The sequence below is a fragment of the Megachile rotundata genome, chromosome 13 (genome assembly GCF_050947335.1).
Source record: "Megachile rotundata isolate GNS110a chromosome 13, iyMegRotu1, whole genome shotgun sequence".
Lineage (NCBI taxonomy): Eukaryota > Metazoa > Arthropoda > Insecta > Hymenoptera > Megachilidae > Megachile > Megachile rotundata.
The window spans coordinates 13,066,464-13,085,941 of NC_134995.1; the positions used below are offsets into that span (position 1 = coordinate 13,066,464).

The window sequence follows — 19,478 nt, forward strand, 5'->3', positions numbered from 1 at the left end:
GTTCTGTCGGATAAAAATAAAATTGTGTTTAACGAAATTTCGAGTTGCTTAGTACATTACGGAGTGTATAGACGAGATTAAAAGAACGTAAATTAGTGAAGGAATTGCATGCAAACTTAATCCTGGCAATTAAACGCCGCGAAGTTGGATCGTTGCGAGAACCATAAGAATATTAAATCCCCACCGAGTGGGATGACTTTAACGTCGCCGTAATCCAACGATAACGCCGCTTAAATTATATGCCATAAATAGAAAATCGATGTTTACATCGGTCTAATCCTTCCAGAAATAAAACAGTCTTATAATAACTTCGTCTCGCCGTATCATAAAATACTTGATAAGATAAACATTTGACTTGGTAATTCGGGAATTTTGTTATTCGGTAACGAATAAATAAGAACAGTTGAAACATTGATACTGGACAGTATCGACGTAAATATAAAAGCCGAGGAAAGGAAATTCACCAAAAGTTGTTGGTGGACTCTTTCAAATCATAACGACGCAGGATTTATTCATTTCTCTGGTTGTACGTGAGGGGTTTCGAACGGGAACGATGCCAAGAGACGGCGGATAAAATCAGCCGGCATTCAGGATTTCGATTAGAATTTAAGGAGGGACCGCCCACTTATCTTCTTCCTCTTCCTTTCTTCTCTAACTCGGTTTTTCCCTTTTCTCGAACGCTAACGAGCCACCTCACCGCGCTGCTCCTGATTTCTCTTCCTCTTGCGTGGCTGAAAAGATTTTTTCTCCGGTTAGAATTCTCTTGAGACTTGGATGAAAAATCATTCTAAGCGATATTGCGTTATATCGCCACGTGTTGTATTTTCACAATGTTATGTATAAAATTTCTATGCATTAGATTACTAAATTTCTACGTTAGGCCACTTTATCGCATATTGTATCGCCACTGTATTGCTACGTGTTACGCTACTATGTAGGGCCAATGATCATAGCAGTCGAGGCCCACATAAAATCAATCAATCGATCGATCTATGTATAATTATACATTATATTACTCCTTATACTATCACTCAATTTAAGAATTAATTTAAGCTTCTAACTTATCTAGCTTACAGTAACCATCAGAACACAGATCGATACACTTCATCGATTCGTCTCGCAATCATTCTCCGCCGTCCAACGCTCGTTTATCTCCCAGGTTTCACCTGAGAAACCTGGCCATCCTTAGCGTACGAGACGCGTGAATTAAAAATCGATACCGCCATTAGCCAGGGTTCCTTTGCAGCTCGTAAATCTTGACGGTGCCAGCTGAAACCGTAGCAATAACGTCGTGCATCGTATGGCTCTGATGGAATAGAAACTCGTAGAAATTACCCTATCGGATTTTCTCAGCTTACCCCGCTATCGTGGCCCTAACATACGGGGGTGAAAACTTGTCAATGCCAAAAAGGGGTTTTCCTCCCTCGTTCTTAGAAATCGTTTCAACGGTTGTACGTGTCTTATCGAAACGCCACAGAATGTTCTGTTCAACTTTCGGAACGGAGATAAAATCGGGATACATTATGGATATCATTTAGCTAGGATTCGTCAAGATTTTCTTCAGTGGTTTTATCTTCTATTGGAAATTTACGTTAAGTAAGAAACCCTGTAAGTGGTATAGCTGTTCCTCTTAGATATTTTTGTTATAGTAATATGAAAATATATTAGCGCGTAGGCACTCGGCGCGTGTCACGCGTGGGTATCGTGCGTGGTAAGCACGCGAGGAATAGAAACTCAAACCTAACGTAAACATACAATAGAAAATCTGAAGCTTGACAATGCATGGAAAATCTATAACGTGGCAGCGAGTAGCACGTGGCTTACAACGCATGGTAACGCGTGAACATACGAGTAAATATTTGGCGATACAATGCGCAACATCGTTACAAAAGATGAACAACCGCGAGACATAAACCCAGCGAAGGAGTCGAGAGACATAACAGCGGGTCGAATCGATGCAGCGCTATCCCGCTATCGGCTATCGGCGGTGCTCTGCGAAATTTTCGGTGGAAAATCGCGCGAGCAGACACGAGGGATGCTGCGTCCGGGACCCGTACTCTGCTATCGATCTTCCAGCTAGCCCGACGCGGCACACAGACGCGTCGCGACGTCCGTGTAGCTTCAGCCACGAGCGCACGCACGACCCGTGGAAAATTCGCGCCTAACCGCTCTAACTCGCGCGAGTCGGCACCGGACTCGTTAGTGTCTGGATGTACCACGCATACGATGGAGATACCACGTGGAAACCTCTTCTATAGGGTCGGCGCTTAAGGTTACGTCACTTTGGACACCGTTAGGTAACGTTTTCTGAAAAGATATAAAAATATATTAGATACTTTTGTTATACATATTCTTTAAATATTTATGTGTAACTTAGATTGTGCAAAATATACAGAAACTTGAGTTAGACTAATTTGATATTAATATTTCAGACTTTCCTACTTCGGATGATGACTGCAATTTTCGCAACTTTTGCCAAAAATAAAAAATTGCATCAAAGTCCTGCCAAAGTTTCTGCACCGCCATTTTGCGTTCATTTAATAGATCTTTCACGTCTTTTATATTTTTGTAAAAATGAGCTAGTAAATTTAGCCAGCCGAAGCCCTCCAAGTGACGTAACCCCTTAAACGTGTACGGGTTCATGTGGAAAAGTTTGACACGGCGTTAGTATAGCACGAGAAGCACGATGTCGTAGGAAGTCGAAAACGAAGAAATCATGGAGGAGGGTTCGGCGTGGGAACCTTGGGTACAGGACGGCAGTGATCTACTTCCGTTAGAGATATATGAGGACACTTTTGGCGGTGGGAGACCGTACGGTTGCCTTCTGGTGGCTGGAACTTGGAAACGAAGCTGGGTATTTCTTCTTGTAAACTTGAATTTGAAATATGTCGCTGGAGACTGTGATATATTTGAAAATATCGAAGATTGGGTATGAGGGGGTGACTCACCGTGTTGTTGGTGTTCAGTTATAAGATGCGGAGATATACAATGTTTCAAAATGTATCTGATGTCGGATAATCTAGAATAAATAGTATTTACTTCTGTTATGTATTACTGAATCAATAAAATTTAACTTTGAATCGATGTGTTGATACATTCGATATGGATATTTATGTTGAAGTGTAAATTGATAAGATTATGAGACTAAAATTGAGTTACAGCGATTAAGAGGCAGGTGTCTGAGCTAACACTTACTCATTCTACTTAAACGCTGTAACCCTACAGAGACTCTCATTTACTCATGTGCAAACAAACAATTTTTCTCTTCTCAACCATAGACATTCTACCTGAATGTACCCGGGATACTCCCACGCCGTTTTCCCCCCGTAAAAACACGTATATATACTCTCTATTTACACGAAACCGAAAGGCATCGCGTGTACCATCAATCACACCCAGTGTTTTTATTTCATCCGTACACACACACAAACACTACAGCTTTATTCAACGATCTACAGGGTGGATTAAGCTAGCCGCACAACTAAACCTTACATATACAAAAATAAATTAACATTTCGTATATCGTTTGCCAAATAATTTGGAAACTGATTTAATACTTTAACAATGAATTTGCTAAGTTTGAGTTTCATAAAATCATTGACTTTTTAAACATAGATTTAATAGAACATTTTTGTTATTATCTTTGATTTAATGAGACGAAAGCGTGTCAAGAAAAATTATTCAAAAGGACCTTGGCAAAATATTTGAACATCATGGAAATGAGGCGCTGAGCTTAGCGAGGGAGATAAGCGTTTAAAATAATTCTTTAAGTAAAGCGATTATCTGTTATCTCGTTTGAAATAAAACCCAACCCCAGTGTGTACAGAGAATTATCTCTGAGATGTACCATCCTTGCTGACGCACCCTGTAGATTCGAGTCGAAGACACAAACGGAACAAGGTGTGCGTGGGTACATGATGTACACACAGTGTCATCCTCCGGCAGCGAAACGGTCACGGATGGACCCCGCGCACACAACATCGACCCCACCAAACACCAACCCCTCGTTTATGTGTGTTCCACTCGCACAGAGAGCGTACTCCGGGGAAAGTCGAAACGCGCAGCAGTTTCCGCGTTCCGCTCGCGAGCGCGCAAGCTCTACCAGGGCGAGTGAAGCATGCACGGACACAGAGAGGGTGATAGACGCCTACATGCACAAGACTCGACGCCGACGAAGACGAGGAAAGCTTGCGCGTATCCGGCCAAGCTTTCGCGAACACCCGTCGGTTGGCCTGGCTTCAGTAAGCTCCGAGCTTTCGACCGGTCCAATTCTATCCGAGACTCCGTCAGACATTTCCCCCGCCGCGGCACAGAGCTAAAATCGAAGACATGTGCGTGACTAGAACAGAAGTCTAATTCGTGTACGGAAGATTCGACGAGTGGAATCGAAGAAAGCTTGCTGGAGTGACACAGTGAATCAGTTTTGTGTAGGACAATAGAGAAAGGATGAATGGGATACTTGCCCGGAGATATGGATTGTAGACTAGGACTGATCAGTAGATGTCCTGGAAGGATGCCACCAGGTATAGACAGTGGATGAGGCGTTTAAACAATAATTTCGTTGATTTCGTATGTGCTCCATCTTGTCGGTTTCGATTACGTGATAAGTTCCTATCTCCGGCTAGAATTGTAACATATACGGTGTAACATTCGATAGTTTTGAACAATGGAATGGTGACATACGCTAAGTCTACCCTAATTTTCCTCCGGACTCTGGAATTGTGTATACTAAGTTCCTGGAACGATGCTCATCTCATTAGTTTGGACAATGGAATTGTAATATACTAGTTCACGATTTGGATGCTGGAATTGTGGAACACATGGCCTAGGTTCCCTCGGCTTGACCGCTGGAATGGTAATATAGTTCTCATTTTCTCCGGTGGACAGTTAAAATGTAACATAACGTTATAATTCCAATCTTGTCAGCTTAATGACTGAAATATACCCTAAGTCCCCATTTTGAACATTAGCACTGTCATATCCTCGCCATTTGGGACGCTGGTAATATACCCTAAGTCACCGGTTCAGACTCGTAATATACGCGGTGCAAATCCTCTTCCCTTAAGTCCCCATCTCGTCTAGATCCACCTTAAGTCCCCTTCTTGGATCACTGAAACCACAATGTTTACTGCTTAAGTCTCGCTTAGGTCCCTGATGCAAAGCGCAGCAAGTTTTTCCACTCATTTTAAAAGCTTGATGAAAGCTAACTGCTTACCAACTCCAGTACCGATTCCCAAATATTTGTCGGTGAGCGGACAGTGATTAATTGCCCGAAGATCGACTTTAATCGATACGTTCGAAAGGACTTAGCTGTGATAGTGTCTATGCATCAACGCATAAACGGTTGGCGTAAGGATCTAAGAGGCGAGATGAATAGCGGGAGCATAGCTGTATCAAAACATGCTTCTACATCATTTAGAATGTACAGTCTAGATTACTATAATGAGAGGTGGATAGACTCAGTGAGGTCTTGAATCTGACTTCTGAACGATGACACGAAGCTGTATTTTGATTTATCTTGAGATCAATGACTATCGAGATGTTTGAAAGATAGACCACGACTGTTTGCAAGTCGGTGATAAGTTTATTATAAGGATCGCTAGGGACGCCTGTGTGTGGTGACGGTGGCGGCACACAAACGATTAACTCTCGCTCGATTGCTGATCCAGGGATGCAGTAAAAGCGGCGGTGCACGCTCGAAGGGAAAAGGAGGGACGCAGAAAGTGTCAAAGAAGAGAGCTGCATCTTGCGAAGTTTAAAATATCGACTGTAGGGCTTGACGCGGGAAAGATCGATGATAATTAAATCGCGTGTCACCTCGTCTCGTCGACCTGGAAAAATTATCGGTCGTTTAATTTCCACAAAACGTTAGTGCGATTTATAAAACGAAACTCACCTCGAACGATGCGAACTTCTACCCGGAAGATTATTGAGTTTCGGGTATGTTTTCTTTTTATGGAACTTGACACTGCGAGTATACGTAGAATATTCCCTTTGAATGGTTCCTAAATTTTCCACGAGAAAATTAGTTCACACTGCAACGTTTTTACGCTTCATCGAGGATTAATGAAGAAGGGTGGCTAAGCTCGTGGACAAAAGTAGACGTGGATTTAACGGATGGTCGGACCGTTTCACGTTGCAGTTATTTTCGGCGGGGAATATCAAATTCAGCCATTTTATAATTCAGTTATTAGACACAGATTTCCCGTGTGACTTGCTCCCCTCGATCTCGCGAGACGGTGCGAGGGTTTACAGTTTATACATTGGACCATTCGTATCTGGAATCTTTGTGGGATGGGTCAGGTACCCTAAGTTTATTAATACCGTCGATGTTTCGCCCAAGATCCTAGATATTCATAAAGTAGGACGGATGGAAATCGAACGATATCCCATTTTATATACAATCTGTAAACAAAGGAAAACATAAATAAAAATGAAACATAAAAGAATTAGCGTGATACAAAAAAGACATGCACAGTTTAAAATCAGTTTTACTAATTAAAAAGGTACTCCGCGTACGTGTTAATATTTTTTTAACGAAGAACTATAACAGTCAACTTGTTGAAGCACTTTCAGCCATTAGTAACCTCATAATTAATGTGACCTTAATTATTTACAAAAGAAAAGGCAAGAGAGAAGTACGTTTAAAAATACTCCGCGAATTCCCGTCGGCTCTTTTCATCCTTCCTTTTTTGTTCAAGTAGGAAAGTCGATAGAAAGCACCGGTACAAATTCTGTTATTAAAGTGGAACGAGTCCACCGTAACACGCTCGAATACTTGTTTCAGGCCCGTGTCTCGGGTGCTCGTACAACAGCCCAGAAAGTCCGTAAACTTTAACAAAGTGAAGGGGTTACAATGCCAAGTATCCTCTCGCCTCGTTCCCTCGAGCCGTTGCCGACTTAAAGGCGAGACGAGAACTTCCCTACCCCATCGCGCTCAATGGTAATTAATTCAGACCTAAGATGATATGGAGTCTGAAGACGAAGTGGACGAAGAGTTGCCGGAGGCGAAAGATACAGAGGTACAATGAGAAAAGGGTGGAAAGTCGGGAAACAAACACGCGATAAGCGCGTTCTTCGTTGCGTGTAAATTCCAACCCTTTCAACGCTAAAATATTCGCTGACACGCTTATTTAACTCGGTTTAATTTATCGCCGACAGTTCAGAGTACTAAAATTCTCTAAATTAGATCAATTTGGAAAATAAAATTTGAATTACAGTTTCGTCGAGGGCGCTGAGTTCGGATTATTGGATTCACAACGTGTTCGTCGAATTCCCAACGCGTTGAGCACTCGACGCGTCGGATTCCTGACGCGTCAAGTTTTCAACGCGTTGAATTCTTAATGTGTTGAGTTCCCAACGTGTCGAGTTCCTAATGCGTTTAATTTTTAACACACTGAGACTCTACCGTATCAAGTTTTCAACGCGTTGAGTTCTCAGCGTATCGAATTTCCAACGCGTTGAGTTCTCAGCGTATCGAATTTCTAACGCGTTGAGTTCTCAGCGTATTGAATTTCCGACGCATTGAGTTCTCAGCGTATCGAATTCCCAATGCATTGAGTTCTCAGCGTATCGAATTTCCAACGCGTTGAGTTCTCAGCGTATTGAATTTCCAACGCGTTGAGTTCTCAGCATATCGAATTCCCAATGCGTTGAGTTCTCAGCGTATCGAATTCCCAACGCGTTGAGTTCCCAGCGTATCAAATTTCCAACGCGTTGAGTTCTCAACGTATCAAGTTTTCCACGCGTTGAGTTCTCAGGGTATCGAATTCCAACGCGTTGAGTTTTCAGCGTATCGAATTTCCAACGCGTTGAGTTCTCAGCGTATTGAATTCCCAATGCGTTGAGTTCTCAGTGCAGCGAATTTCCAACGCGTTGAGTTCTCGACGTGTTAAGTTCCCAAAGCGTTGAGTTCTCGACGCGTTGAATTCCCAAAGCGTTGAATTCTTAACAAGTCAAGTTCCTAATACGTCAAATTCCCACCGCATTAAATATTAACGCGCTAAACATTAGATATTAATCCTACCATCACAAATACACCACTGATCCAATAACTAAAAAGCGAAATACTGACTACACAGGTGAATCGCAATGATAACTTAGCAAAATTCAAAACGATGAAAATCTCGACGAAACCAATGTCTTCAAAGACGCCAGAGCGAAGCGAGTGCCAGCTGGTGTGCTCGCCAAATCCCGAAGAACCCGACGTCCCGTGCAAGGATCCTGACAAGATGAAGGCAGAAGAATCAAAATTATCTTTAAGTATGACTAAGACTGAAATAAAAGAGAGTGACATTGCTAGACTATGCAGAAGTAAGAGGATCACCTGTCAGGATACCATACACGAATACGATGAAGATGATGGTCTTACCATGGACAAGGTTGGAAGGTAAGTAAATCACTAATGCTGTTTATTCTTGTATTATTTGATGGTATTAGATTTGGTTTCCTGTTAAACCTGAAACAATAAACGTTGATGACAGTTTGCCAAGTATTCTCAACCGAGTATCACGCATCATAGGATGTAAGTTATACGGATGCTGTTCATGGGAAAACCTACAGACCCCAAAATCTAGTAAGGCTCTTAGAGAAGCCAGATATATACTCGTGCAGCTAGATTCAATCTACGCGTATTCTACAAATGCAGGCGTGTCCATGTTAGCGAGATCAAAGCGAGAGTAGCAAAGACCAAGGAGACCCTTCCTATGAACAGCGCCGGGATGATTGCATCCATGAGTCCTTTGATCCTGATTAAACCAATACCAAATTCCAAACACACGCTGCTCCAAGAATGTCAGTAATGACAATACTATTATCCAGATATCTAGATACAAAAGGAATCAAATAATCTCTCGCTTTGATATAAATCTTATCAAACTCCCAAATTAAATCAAACTATTCAGTGTAATATCTACCATACAAAGGTACCTCGAAGCGCATCCCGAGGAAGCCGAAGCCTGGCTGAGCGAGAACGCCAGCCTGGAGCTTCGTCAGCGACTGCAAGGTGTGACTTTCCCTCAACCCAAGTCACCCTCGAAGAACGTACATCAGGAAGAGAACCTCCTAAGTCGGAGCAAGCGAAACAGCGTCACCTCTGACTTGTTCCAAAACTGGCTGGCTTCTAGTTCTCCAGCAAAGCGCAGCAGAAGTCCCAGCAGGTGTGATGTCTAAACACTCCGTTCTTTCTCTTGATCTTGTTTATAACATTTCTATCGACAGGACCTACACGTCGCTAGTGGGACGAAGAGAAGAGCTCAATAGGCTAGACGAAAGCGATCTGTTCATGGAGTTGATCCGAGACGTGGCGAACGAGCTGGACATCAACGTTCTCTGTCACAAAATTCTGGTGAACGTCGGTCTGCTCACGCACGCAGATCGTGGGAGTCTATTCCTGGCCAAAGGACCTCTGGAGGACAGATACCTGGTCGCCAAGTTGTTCGACGTGACGCAAGACACCGAACTCGAGGAAGCCATTCAACGGGCGAAGAACGAAGAGATCAAAATCCCTTTCGGTGTCGGAATCGCTGGCTACGTGGCCCAAACCAAAGAGATCATCAACATCAAGGACGCCTATAAGGTTCAAACGATTAGAAGTATATCTGATACGTTAGACCAAGTCTGTTCGAGGACTTGCCCACGTGGCAGCGGTTAATGGACGAATCGATATCGTCGCTACCTCAAACAAAAAGCAATCTATTAAGTAGATAATGTGAGAGAGAAAGAAGGAAGATAATAAGAGTGGTACGGCGATTTGCTCTACTCGTGTTACCGTTTCCCTCCTCGATGCCACGAGGCTAATCTTTAGGGTAGACTGTAAACATGTACATGTGGGTGATTCCGAGGTAGACCTTCAATGACCATTTCAGGACCCGAGATTCAACAGCTCCATCGACATGAGAACCGGTTACAAGACCACTTTGATCCTGTCGATGCCCATTTGCAACTATGAGGGCGACGTTATTGGAGTTGCTCAGATCATAAACAAGACCAACGGAAGCAACGAGTTCACCGACAAGGACGTCGAGGTCTTTCAGAGGTCACACAATTACACTTCTAACTAAACGAATTTAGTTCATTTGTATCGTTATACTGTATTTATACAAAGAAATTTACAGGTACCTAACGTTTTGCGGGATCGGCATACAAAACGCTCAGCTGTTCGAGCTATCGGTGCAGGAGTACCGCAGGAATCAGATACTCCTGAACCTAGCGAGGAACATATTCGAGGAGCAGAACAATCTCGAGTGTCTCGTCACGAAGATCATGACGGAGGCTAAGGAGCTGCTGAAGTGCGAGAGATGCGCGGTGTATCTTCTGGACCTGGACTGCGGCGAAGCAGTAAGTTCATTCGAACCAATTAATATAATTTAATATTATCGTAGTAAGTAACGTGAGTTACGAGGACCGAGCTTTGCAATAAGATCACAGAAGAACATAATAAGAGATTCTAAGTTTCGTTTCAGGGACACCTGGAGAAGATCGTCGAACGACCTGGCAAGTCCACACAAGAGAGCAGGAAACCACTGTCCAGGCGAGAGGTGAGTGACACCGGCACGTGTTACTCGAGTTCGTAAAGTCTGATCATCTTTTTCTCTTTCCTGGCGGCTCAGAGCAACAATATCGAGATGGAGGACATTTTCCAACAGCACGTAAGCAACTATTAACAAAAGATAAATTATTATGTAATTTAGATCAAATGAATGATAGTTGAATGACAGTAAAAAAGGGTTACGATACAAAAGTCTATTAGTCTGCCAACAAGGTGTCGATACACTCGAGATACAAAAGACTTCATCTGTTGCTTCAAACCTTTTGTCCCTTCCTCAGGCAACGAACGACGGCAACAAGTTCACCACGATCTTCGAGATGGATAACGAGACTCAAGAGGCCAAAGTGTACAGACCCAGCGGGTCCGACTTCTCGAAACCGCTGGGTCAAATAGCGAGGTACGTCGCCGCTACTGGACAGATCCTCAACATCGGAGATGTGGCCACGTGGCTGAAGAAGGACGTTCAATCCGGAAACGAATCGATCAAGAGCATCCTCTGTATGCCTATAGTGAACGGTCAGAGGACCGTGATCGGTGTTGCTCAGTTGATCAACAAGGTCACTATTCTATTTCTGTATAATGTTCATACATTCAGGATAGATACTGACGGCAATTTTAACGTGTAGGATAATGGAACATCCTTCACCGACTCCGACGTATCGATCTTCGAAGCATTCGCCATTTTCTGCGGACTCGGGATTCACAACACTCAGATGTACGAGTCGGCTTGCAAGCTGATGGCCAAGCAGAAAGTCGCTCTGGAGTGTCTGAGCTACCACGCGACAGCTAGCAACGATGACACGTTAAAATTGACCTCTGAACCGATACCTTCGGCGGACTCCTTCAACTTGTACAGTTTTACCTTCATTGACTTTGATCTGACTGATGAAGACACCTGCAGAGCCACTATCAGCATGTTCAAGCAGTGCAACCTGATACAGAAGTTTCATATACCTTATGAGGTGCTGTGCAGATGGATTCTGAGCGTGAAGAAAAATTACAGGTTAGACATAAGGTTATTTTGTGAATGCAGAACATTTGTGACCAGTTCTATTCTACTAACTTTGATTATTTTGAACTTTGTTATGAATAATACAGACCAGTTAAGTACCACAATTGGAGACACGCGTTAAACGTCGCCCAAACGATGTTCGCGATGTTAAAGACAGGCAAAATGGAGCAATTCATGACCGACCTGGAGATCTTAGGTCTGCTCGTCGCCTGCCTCTGTCACGACCTAGACCACCGCGGCACGAACAACGCCTTCCAAATGAAGACAGAGTCCCCGCTAGCTATTCTCTACTCGACCAGTACCATGGAGCATCACCACTTCGATCAGTGCGTCATGATCCTGAACTCGGACAGCAACAACATCTTCCAAAGCTTGTCTATGGAGGACTACAGGAGGGTAATGAAAGTGGTTGAGAGCGCCATCCTCTCCACCGATCTAGCAGTGTATTTCAAGAAGAAAAATCGTTTCATGGAGCTGATAGACGAGGGCGAGTTCGACTGGCAGAGCGAAGAGAAGAAAGAACGTAAGCTAGACTAATTTACAGCGTAATTGATTCGCGTATGATTTGATTGAGTAATGGTCAATCTTTCAGTGCTCTGCGGAATGATGATGACAGCCTGTGACGTGAGCGCGATAGCAAAGCCGTGGGAGGTGCAGCATCGCGTGGCGAAACTGGTAGCCGACGAGTTCTTCGACCAGGGCGATCTGGAACGACTGCAGTTGAACCAGCAACCGGTAGCCATGATGGACCGTGAGAGAAAGGACGAGCTACCGCAAATGCAAGTCGGCTTCATCGACGTGATCTGTCTGCCTCTCTACAAGGTTCTATCCGACACCTTCCCGTGGATCATGCCTCTGTACGAAGGCACCATGGACAACCGGAAACACTGGCAGGACCTAGCCGAGAAGGTGGAAATGGGTCTGACCTGGATCGACCGCGACACCATCGACGAACCGGTCGAGGAATTTGTCTCGTACGAACCCAAGGACATCGAGTTCACTGTCACAACCCTGAACTGCGCTCACGCGGACAAAAAGGACGCTCCTGAAAAGTCTATGCTGGGAAGATTTGCTTCGCTAAGGAAAGGAAATCGCACGTTGAGCAAAGGAGTCAGACACCGCATCAGTAGATCTTTATACAGTAAGAGCACCCCTGAAGACGCAGCTAAGTCCAAGGCTCTCATTCCGGACAGGAAGAGTCGCAACAAGCTCTGCTTACTCATTTGACGGCTTACATCGACCACCCTCGAAAGCATCCCAGAATGATGGTCAAGGAAGACCTTTGAAATGTTCTAAAATAAAGGATCTTTCGTAAACGAGATCAAGGAGACTTTGGAAAGGCTTGATTTCCTGAAATCAGGGTCTAAGCTGGTAGACTCCGAATGTCTCCACCTACCTCGAGAACCCGAAAGGAATCAAAATACAAAAGCTTGAGAAATCACTGCAGGACTGTGTTGTATAGGCAGGAACGTAGGAAGTTATTCAGGTAGTCGATGGCTAGGTAGTTAGAAGGGTGACTGGTTAGATGGGCAACCTTCACCGACAATGCTCATAACCTAGAAACAAGAATATGTTAGAGGACCGGTGGCGAGGATGTGAATTGAATTTTGACAATCTTTTTGTATTATATCTCCGATACCTTAGGATAATTCGCAGGATGAAGAGTGATGAGTGAAAGGGATGTGTTTGTGGATGTGTGTCTCGATTTATAAGATGTAACCGAGCGATGGGCATTTTTATATACCACCTAAAACAAAATGATAAAGATATAGAAACGGGAGGAAAGGACGTTGGGTACAAAACTTGACAGAAGTGTTTGTCAAGTTTCGTGCTTGATCTAATATTTTACAGAGTTGAAACCAGTTTGACGCGTTCGTATTGGTGCACGCGAAACGGACACTAACAAATGTGGATCCAAGGCGATGCCTCCGATTGAATTAATGATTCGTTGCGTCACGGGGCCACTCCAAAATCGTGTTTCTGACGCAGGAAGCAAAAACGTGATATATCTGTCGGTCTGCTTTTGTACGGATCGAAGTTCGAGTGGAACTCAAGGATGTGACTCATGTTCCTTTTTCTTGCGTTCTATATTCCTTTATTGATCCTTCGGTTTCCTTCTGCTTCAGATACCTTGAAGAAGAAGAAACTTGGGAAAGATGTAGGAACCTCGGATAAGTTTTTAATTGAAAAGTTAACGAAGTGCTGATAGAGTCGCTTGAAAATTTGTCTGGTACAACAATTTGTAGAACAGGTATTTTGGGAAAGGGTAAAGATCAAAGATCAATATCCTACGGATATTAACGTCTTTACAATGTGTATTTTTTTTTAACCCCTCCGAGTCGATATTTCTCCTAAGTTCTTAATAATTAATTTTCATGTATTAAATTTCAGACTATTAAAGTGACAATATTAGTCTACAGTATTCACATCAATTATTAGTAAAAGCTTCTTTAATTCTTAACTAAAGAGTAAAATTACACAAAATAGTTGAACTTAAAATCGAATCGGAGGGATTAAAACTAAACTCAGCAAATGAGACTGGTTTCTAGTCTTTTGATATAGCTGTACACAATGGCTGTCAGAGACTATCGCACACGACTAAATAAAATCTGAATGTGCTCAAAGGTTCCCTCTACCTTGACTTCTTCCCCTGTCGCAGCATCCTGTGGAATGAGCTAGTTCGAAATAAAATTCAAACAAAGCCATTTTTTTCATCTCCACCTCGCTCCGATAGGTTTCACACTGCTTTTATTATTAAAAACATTTAGAAATTACACTCGAACGATGGTGTCCTTTACACAGTAACGAATCATCAAACGTTTTGGTCCTACGATTAAATTAAGTATAACAAACGGCATATTTTTTCTTCCTCTTTCCCGGTATTCCATGTGTCGACGATTCATTTCTATTTACACATTATGCAACATACCGGTTGCATATGAACGGAGCCTGTAACTCGTAACACTGCGAACACTGTTCGACAAATGATTCGAGGCGAACACGTTCCTAATGATATTTTTATTTTACAGTATCCTTACACGAGAGATTCGTCTCCACTTAGTTCCAGTAATTAGATAAAACTAATCTACAAAATAATCTCCAGCAAGCTAAAGTTTTGTCATCGAAAAACAACGGAATTCATACAAAAATACAGCTCGCTGAAAATTACTCCGCAGATCCTAATTTCCCTGAACTAATTTACAAGATTTTCTTTGTCTCTCTCACACACACACTCTCTTGGATACACAGGAGAAGTAAAATGTCGAGGCAGTGGCGCGGCTGTTTGGTAAGATTCTTTCACCTTGTCGCATAATTACGTCGGAACAGGCTCCGCGCTCATTGTGACCAAGGACGAGACCCAATACTTCCTGACGCAGTAGAAAAAAATGAATCTTGCTCTCTCCGTGAGATAGCACGCGATAAGGTAAGTATATATACCTGGACACCGTGTAGCAGGTATGTAATGGCCACGGATCCGTTTTACGAAACGTTTCATTGTCGTTGTACAGATTGGAATGATACTCTTCCTCGTTCCTATTCCGTAGGAATAACATTATCTAGGTTACATTGATGGATTATAGCGCTAGTAGAAAAATATTTACCGTGTTCGAATAGTTGAGTAGGTGATTGATAAAGCACTAAAGCTAATCGGAGGATAGCACCGTGGTAATTCTACCACTAGCCTTCTCCCATCGTTTTAATTTCTAAATTTCTAGATTTCCAAATTTCCAAATTGCTAACTCTAGTCTAAAGCACTAGTGGGAGTGACTCTACCACTAACCTTCTGTCATCACCTCGTATTAACGCTAGTATACATACGGCATCGGTTAATCTACTTACGTATACTAGGCTATAGCACCGTGGTAGAGTAACTCTACCACTAGCCTTCTATAAGCATTCCAATACTAGCGCTAATATACTATCAATGTAACCTAATATTTATAGACTTTAATATTTCAAAATTCTCGTCACTTCAGAGAACTTTGATATATTGACAATACGTGTGTTGAAGAAAAGCATCATTACAGATTAGTACATTAACAGGATGAATGAAATGATCGGCAATAAGCGTCCCGTAGCGTTTCGCTTGAGATCAATGTTCCTTCGAACGAATGAAATCGAAAAAGATTGAAAAATAGACCGTATCACGAGAAACGGAGTATGCATAGAGATTCCAAACGAATCGCTCGCATAGTCTCGACAATATGTTGTACAAAAATATAAAATAAAAAGATCATGCATACAACTGTATCAATATATATATGTATATACATGTACACGCGGCACCGCAAGACACACGATCGTAGTTCATTATCCTTGATCACAATGCACACACACGTGATATATTTATCCGATTTTTCTCGTATAGAATATAATTCGCTAATAATTCACCTCTGTCGGGTGTTTTTTTTGTACAATTTCTCTTAGCCAATCCAGCAGACTTCTTAGCGCAAATGCATTGTGCCAACAATTTCGATCCAATTCTTTCTTTTTTGTTCTCGATGAGGCGTGTCATCCACGGCAAGTGAATCCCTGGCTCGTACGTGTTGTTCAAGAAAAAAAGAGGAAAATCATCTCTCACGCAGTGAGATCATGAACATAAGCATCATGGAAGATACATCACGGAAGATAATTAAGGATCACTTAATAATAGATGTGTATACGTATATACGAAGCATAAAACTTGTTAACACCAAAATAAAATCGTTTTTCAGTACTTGACGGAGATAGCGAATCAAATTTACGACCAAGCCTGTTCGCCCTTAAGAACAGAGTGGTGCGTATATTTGTTTCTCGCGTCGTCTGTTAAATGCAGATGTCCATAAAGTCTTTGAATGTACAGTTAAAAAAGCACTGTTTAAACCTCGTCCGATATGACAAGAAACGATGTGTACGAGTTACGTGAATTGTCGCATCTCACTCGTTTAACGAGGAAAACGTGCAAGCTCTCCGCCAGCACATATACATACGTACACGCCTCGTTTCTTTGCATAATCCTGTCGTTTTACACTGGTATGTTATTGTATGCATATAAAATTCAACTTATATAACGCCATGGCCTTGGGATGTAGACACAGGATATAATTCCAATTGATCAAAACATACATGCAAAATGAACAGTAAGCGTATCCTTGTTTAGAGATAAACCCTGTGTGAATGCGTTTGAACTTGTGATTTCAAAATGGTAAGTCTTACAAAGTGTCGTAAAACTTTACACCCCACTAATGAATCCACATCAGCAGAATACGAAGTCTTCTCCTAACGAGAGAATTGATTTCTATACACTGACAATATGGAACAAGTCAACTTTCCTTCAAAGTATTTACAACAGCGTCGCATGTATGTTCACAAAACAATCTGTAAATCCTTCCGATACCTCTGCATCTCTCTGTACAGTTCATATCAGACAAACTAAATCAAAATCGTCGGTACTGAACATAATTAGGTCCAGAGACACGCATCGGCTCATGTAGGGTTTGCAATCCTGTCAAAATGGTAGGAGTGCATGGATCACATAAAGAACTCTCTGGATCGGCTAATGTGCAGTCACGACGCGGGTCTGTCCAGTACTGAAATTTCTATTAGCCTAAGACCTCGCATCGTTGGGTCTGTTAACAATAGCCCGCGTGGTTTATAGACTCTGTCGTTTTGTTCACTAACAAACTTTGCCACTTTACGTAGACACTTTTCGTAATGAGTCTCTGTACATATATATATTAGGTAACCAGTGAGACAGGCCAAGCAACCTTCGCAGTACGTCGAACAAGTGGCTCTCTCAGCTTCCGCGAAGTAGTTGTTCAATTGATTGATTGTGTACTCAAACGTCTGCCTATCTAGCTAAATTGGAAAATGAGATAAGAGAAAATTACCTATAAATAAAATGCATGTGAAAGAATTACTAGTTCATTAGCTATAAGTTAGATAAATAAAGAATAATGCTATGCATCTTTTTAACTGATACGTGTCAGAAACATACAGCAGGATATCCTGTAACAAACTAACTTGTTTTAGAACATTATTAGTTATGGTGCTTGTACATTGTAAGATATCCCACTGTATACAAAAATATAAACATTGATCTAAATGTTATAAATAATTAAAATTAATGAACATTTTAATTACATACTCTGGTTTCTAATTCTATAGGGAACTGTGTTTGAAATTTAACCATAGTCCCTTCACTGTAGTCACGTTGTATGAAAACTTTCTGACAATTAGGGGGAGGCCCCCCACCTGCTTGCCCTCGACCAGCTGACATGTCCTCCAGGGGTGTAAGGACAGCGTGATTGCCCTAAAAAAAATTCATTAGAAATTCCATTTAAGATCTGCTGCTTAATTTAAAACATCTCCTTCATGCACTATTTTTACGCGCCAATTACAATTTTATTTAACGTCGAACATATTTAGGATGTCTAACCATAAAACCGCACCCAAATCATTCCATCTAAAATCGCTCAAGAAAATCGAAAATTGATCGATAAGTCGAATATCGATAAATTTTGAAATTGTCCAATTTGAATTTGAAATAAGAACGATCGAAACAACGAAAAATCAAAAGTTTCCCCGAAGGACTGACGACGAAAGTAGGGGAGAAAGAGAGGAACGAAAGGTAGACGAACTTACCAGTGGCATTTTGAGCTTCGTCTTGACGATTTGATAGAACAGATTCGTTGAAAATAATCTCGACTTGTTAGTCGAACACGGAATAAGTCAGCAGAATAGGATTGATTAACAAAAGACGAATTTTCCTTAGAAAATCAAAGAGGACAGTGGTCTGACTGACGGACTACGGCACGACAGCGTCGCCATGAAATGTGCGCGCGCAATTCACCGTAATTGAAATACACGATTCATGTATAGCCGTGTATAACGTAGGCTTCCAATGGATAAGGATAAGTATAAGGGGAAGAGCCTCCCACCACTTGCTTTCAATATTGGCTGATCTAATTTGTAAACTTGAACATTTCTAAGTTTCTAAATTTCCAAAGCTCAAATTTGAAAATTCCCGAATATCTAAATTCATAAATTTCGATATTTACCACTCAAAAATTAAGAAATAATGAGGCCGGTTCCCCTCACTTCGCCATTTTCATTAGGGAAGCCTACCATGCTCACCAATGTATACTTATAAATTTCGACGAAATTATAATCCGTCATATTAGATTGTAACGAAAGCTCTAGATAGAGCTCTCTCCTTTTCAAAAAATATTTCATTTTATTGGACAGTAATAACAATCCACAATGTGATTATCATTGTTATCCATAAATAAAAAACAATATTATATAACATTTTTAAAAAAGAAAAGATTCTTTACAGAACCATCTTCGATTACCTTCAATTCATTAGTCCGAATATGCCAACAGGTGTCCATTTTATAACTTTCGAAATTGTATAATTAGACGATGGCTAAAACTTCTTTTAAATTAAATATTGTGTTACTATTATATGATCTCGTGAAAAATATTAGATAGAACTATGCTCCGAAGAAAAAAGTATACCTTTTTATTGCACTATCGTTCTATTATTACGTGAAAATTCAAGTAAAAAAATTTATATCTATTAGTGCTAATGTCCACCACTATACGCGCGCGCAATTATGAAGAACATAACCACTGGCGCCATCTAACGGCGAGCGGCGGAAAGATCGGAATAGAAAATTGCGATTTTCTTGAAAATTAACGATTTTTATGTATTTTTGGACCGAGTAGAATGTTCTCTGGCCTCGATATAGTTGAAAGAATGTCATTAGAATGTACTGAAAGCGTTAGAAAGGAAAATGAAGAATATTGCATTTTATGGAGCAAAAATCGGCCTGCCATCTAGCGGTGAAAGACGGGAACTAATGAAAGTGGTGTCTCAAACGCTTGTAGTTCACCCCGTTTGTTGAAGAGATGGCGCCACTAGTGCCATTTTTT

The 19,478-nt window shown here is 41.7% G+C and overlaps 2 protein-coding genes and 1 long non-coding RNA gene across 4 annotated transcripts; 2 read left to right on the forward strand and 1 right to left on the reverse strand.

The window, feature by feature from the left end:
- Nucleotides 1-1,664: 1,664 nt before the first annotated feature.
- Nucleotides 1,665-3,080, forward strand: LOC143265658 (uncharacterized). Its single transcript, XR_013040328.1, has 2 exons — nt 1,665-2,297; nt 2,433-3,080. It is a non-coding gene; the product is annotated as an uncharacterized LOC143265658 (long non-coding RNA).
- Nucleotides 3,081-3,990: 910 nt separating this feature from the next.
- On the forward strand, nt 3,991-14,187 carry Pde6 (phosphodiesterase 6). The gene is made up of 13 exons (XM_003701349.3): nt 3,991-4,855; nt 6,788-7,022; nt 8,082-8,389; nt 8,925-9,158; nt 9,220-9,577; nt 9,867-10,036; nt 10,116-10,338; nt 10,464-10,538; nt 10,611-10,649; nt 10,828-11,106; nt 11,176-11,552; nt 11,648-12,084; nt 12,154-14,187. Exons 2-13 carry the CDS (start codon nt 6,969-6,971, stop codon nt 12,786-12,788), a joined length of 3,189 nt encoding a protein of 1,062 aa, XP_003701397.1. The 5' UTR covers nt 3,991-4,855; nt 6,788-6,968; the 3' UTR covers nt 12,789-14,187.
- Nucleotides 14,188-14,292: 105 nt separating this feature from the next.
- On the reverse strand, nt 14,293-19,065 carry LOC100883054 (golgin subfamily A member 7). Of its 2 annotated transcripts, none has more exons than XM_076538997.1 (3): nt 18,896-19,065; nt 17,689-17,853; nt 14,293-17,399 (listed from the first exon to the last, which is right to left on the reverse strand). In XM_076538997.1, exons 1-3 carry the CDS (start codon nt 18,932-18,934, stop codon nt 17,109-17,111), a joined length of 495 nt encoding a protein of 164 aa, XP_076395112.1. In that variant the 5' UTR covers nt 18,935-19,065; the 3' UTR covers nt 14,293-17,108. The 2 variants fall into 2 exon arrangements, with proteins under 2 accessions (XP_076395112.1, XP_003701396.1); XM_003701348.3 differs by lacking the exon at nt 18,896-19,065 and adding an exon at nt 18,186-18,417.
- Between the last annotated feature and the right edge of the window lie 413 nt (nt 19,066-19,478).

Coding starts and splice junctions, on each gene's coding strand:
- Pde6 (XM_003701349.3), top strand. CDS start 6,969: ATGGAGTCTGAAGACGAAGTGGACGAAGAGTTGCCGGAGGCGAAAGAT. Junction 10,650..10,827: donor AGGACATTTTCCAACAGCAC/GTAAGCAACTAT, acceptor TCCCTTCCTCAG/GCAACGAACGACGGCAACAA. Junction 11,553..11,647: donor AGCGTGAAGAAAAATTACAG/GTTAGACATAAG, acceptor TGAATAATACAG/ACCAGTTAAGTACCACAATT.
- LOC100883054 (XM_076538997.1), bottom strand. CDS start 18,934: ATGGACACCTGTTGGCATATTCGGACTAATGAATTGAAG. Junction 17,854..18,895: donor TTCGGACTAATGAATTGAAG/GTAATCGAAGAT, acceptor AATTTTTTTTAG/GGCAATCACGCTGTCCTTAC. Junction 17,400..17,688: donor CTATAGAATTAGAAACCAGA/GTATGTAATTAA, acceptor TTTCCAATTTAG/CTAGATAGGCAGACGTTTGA.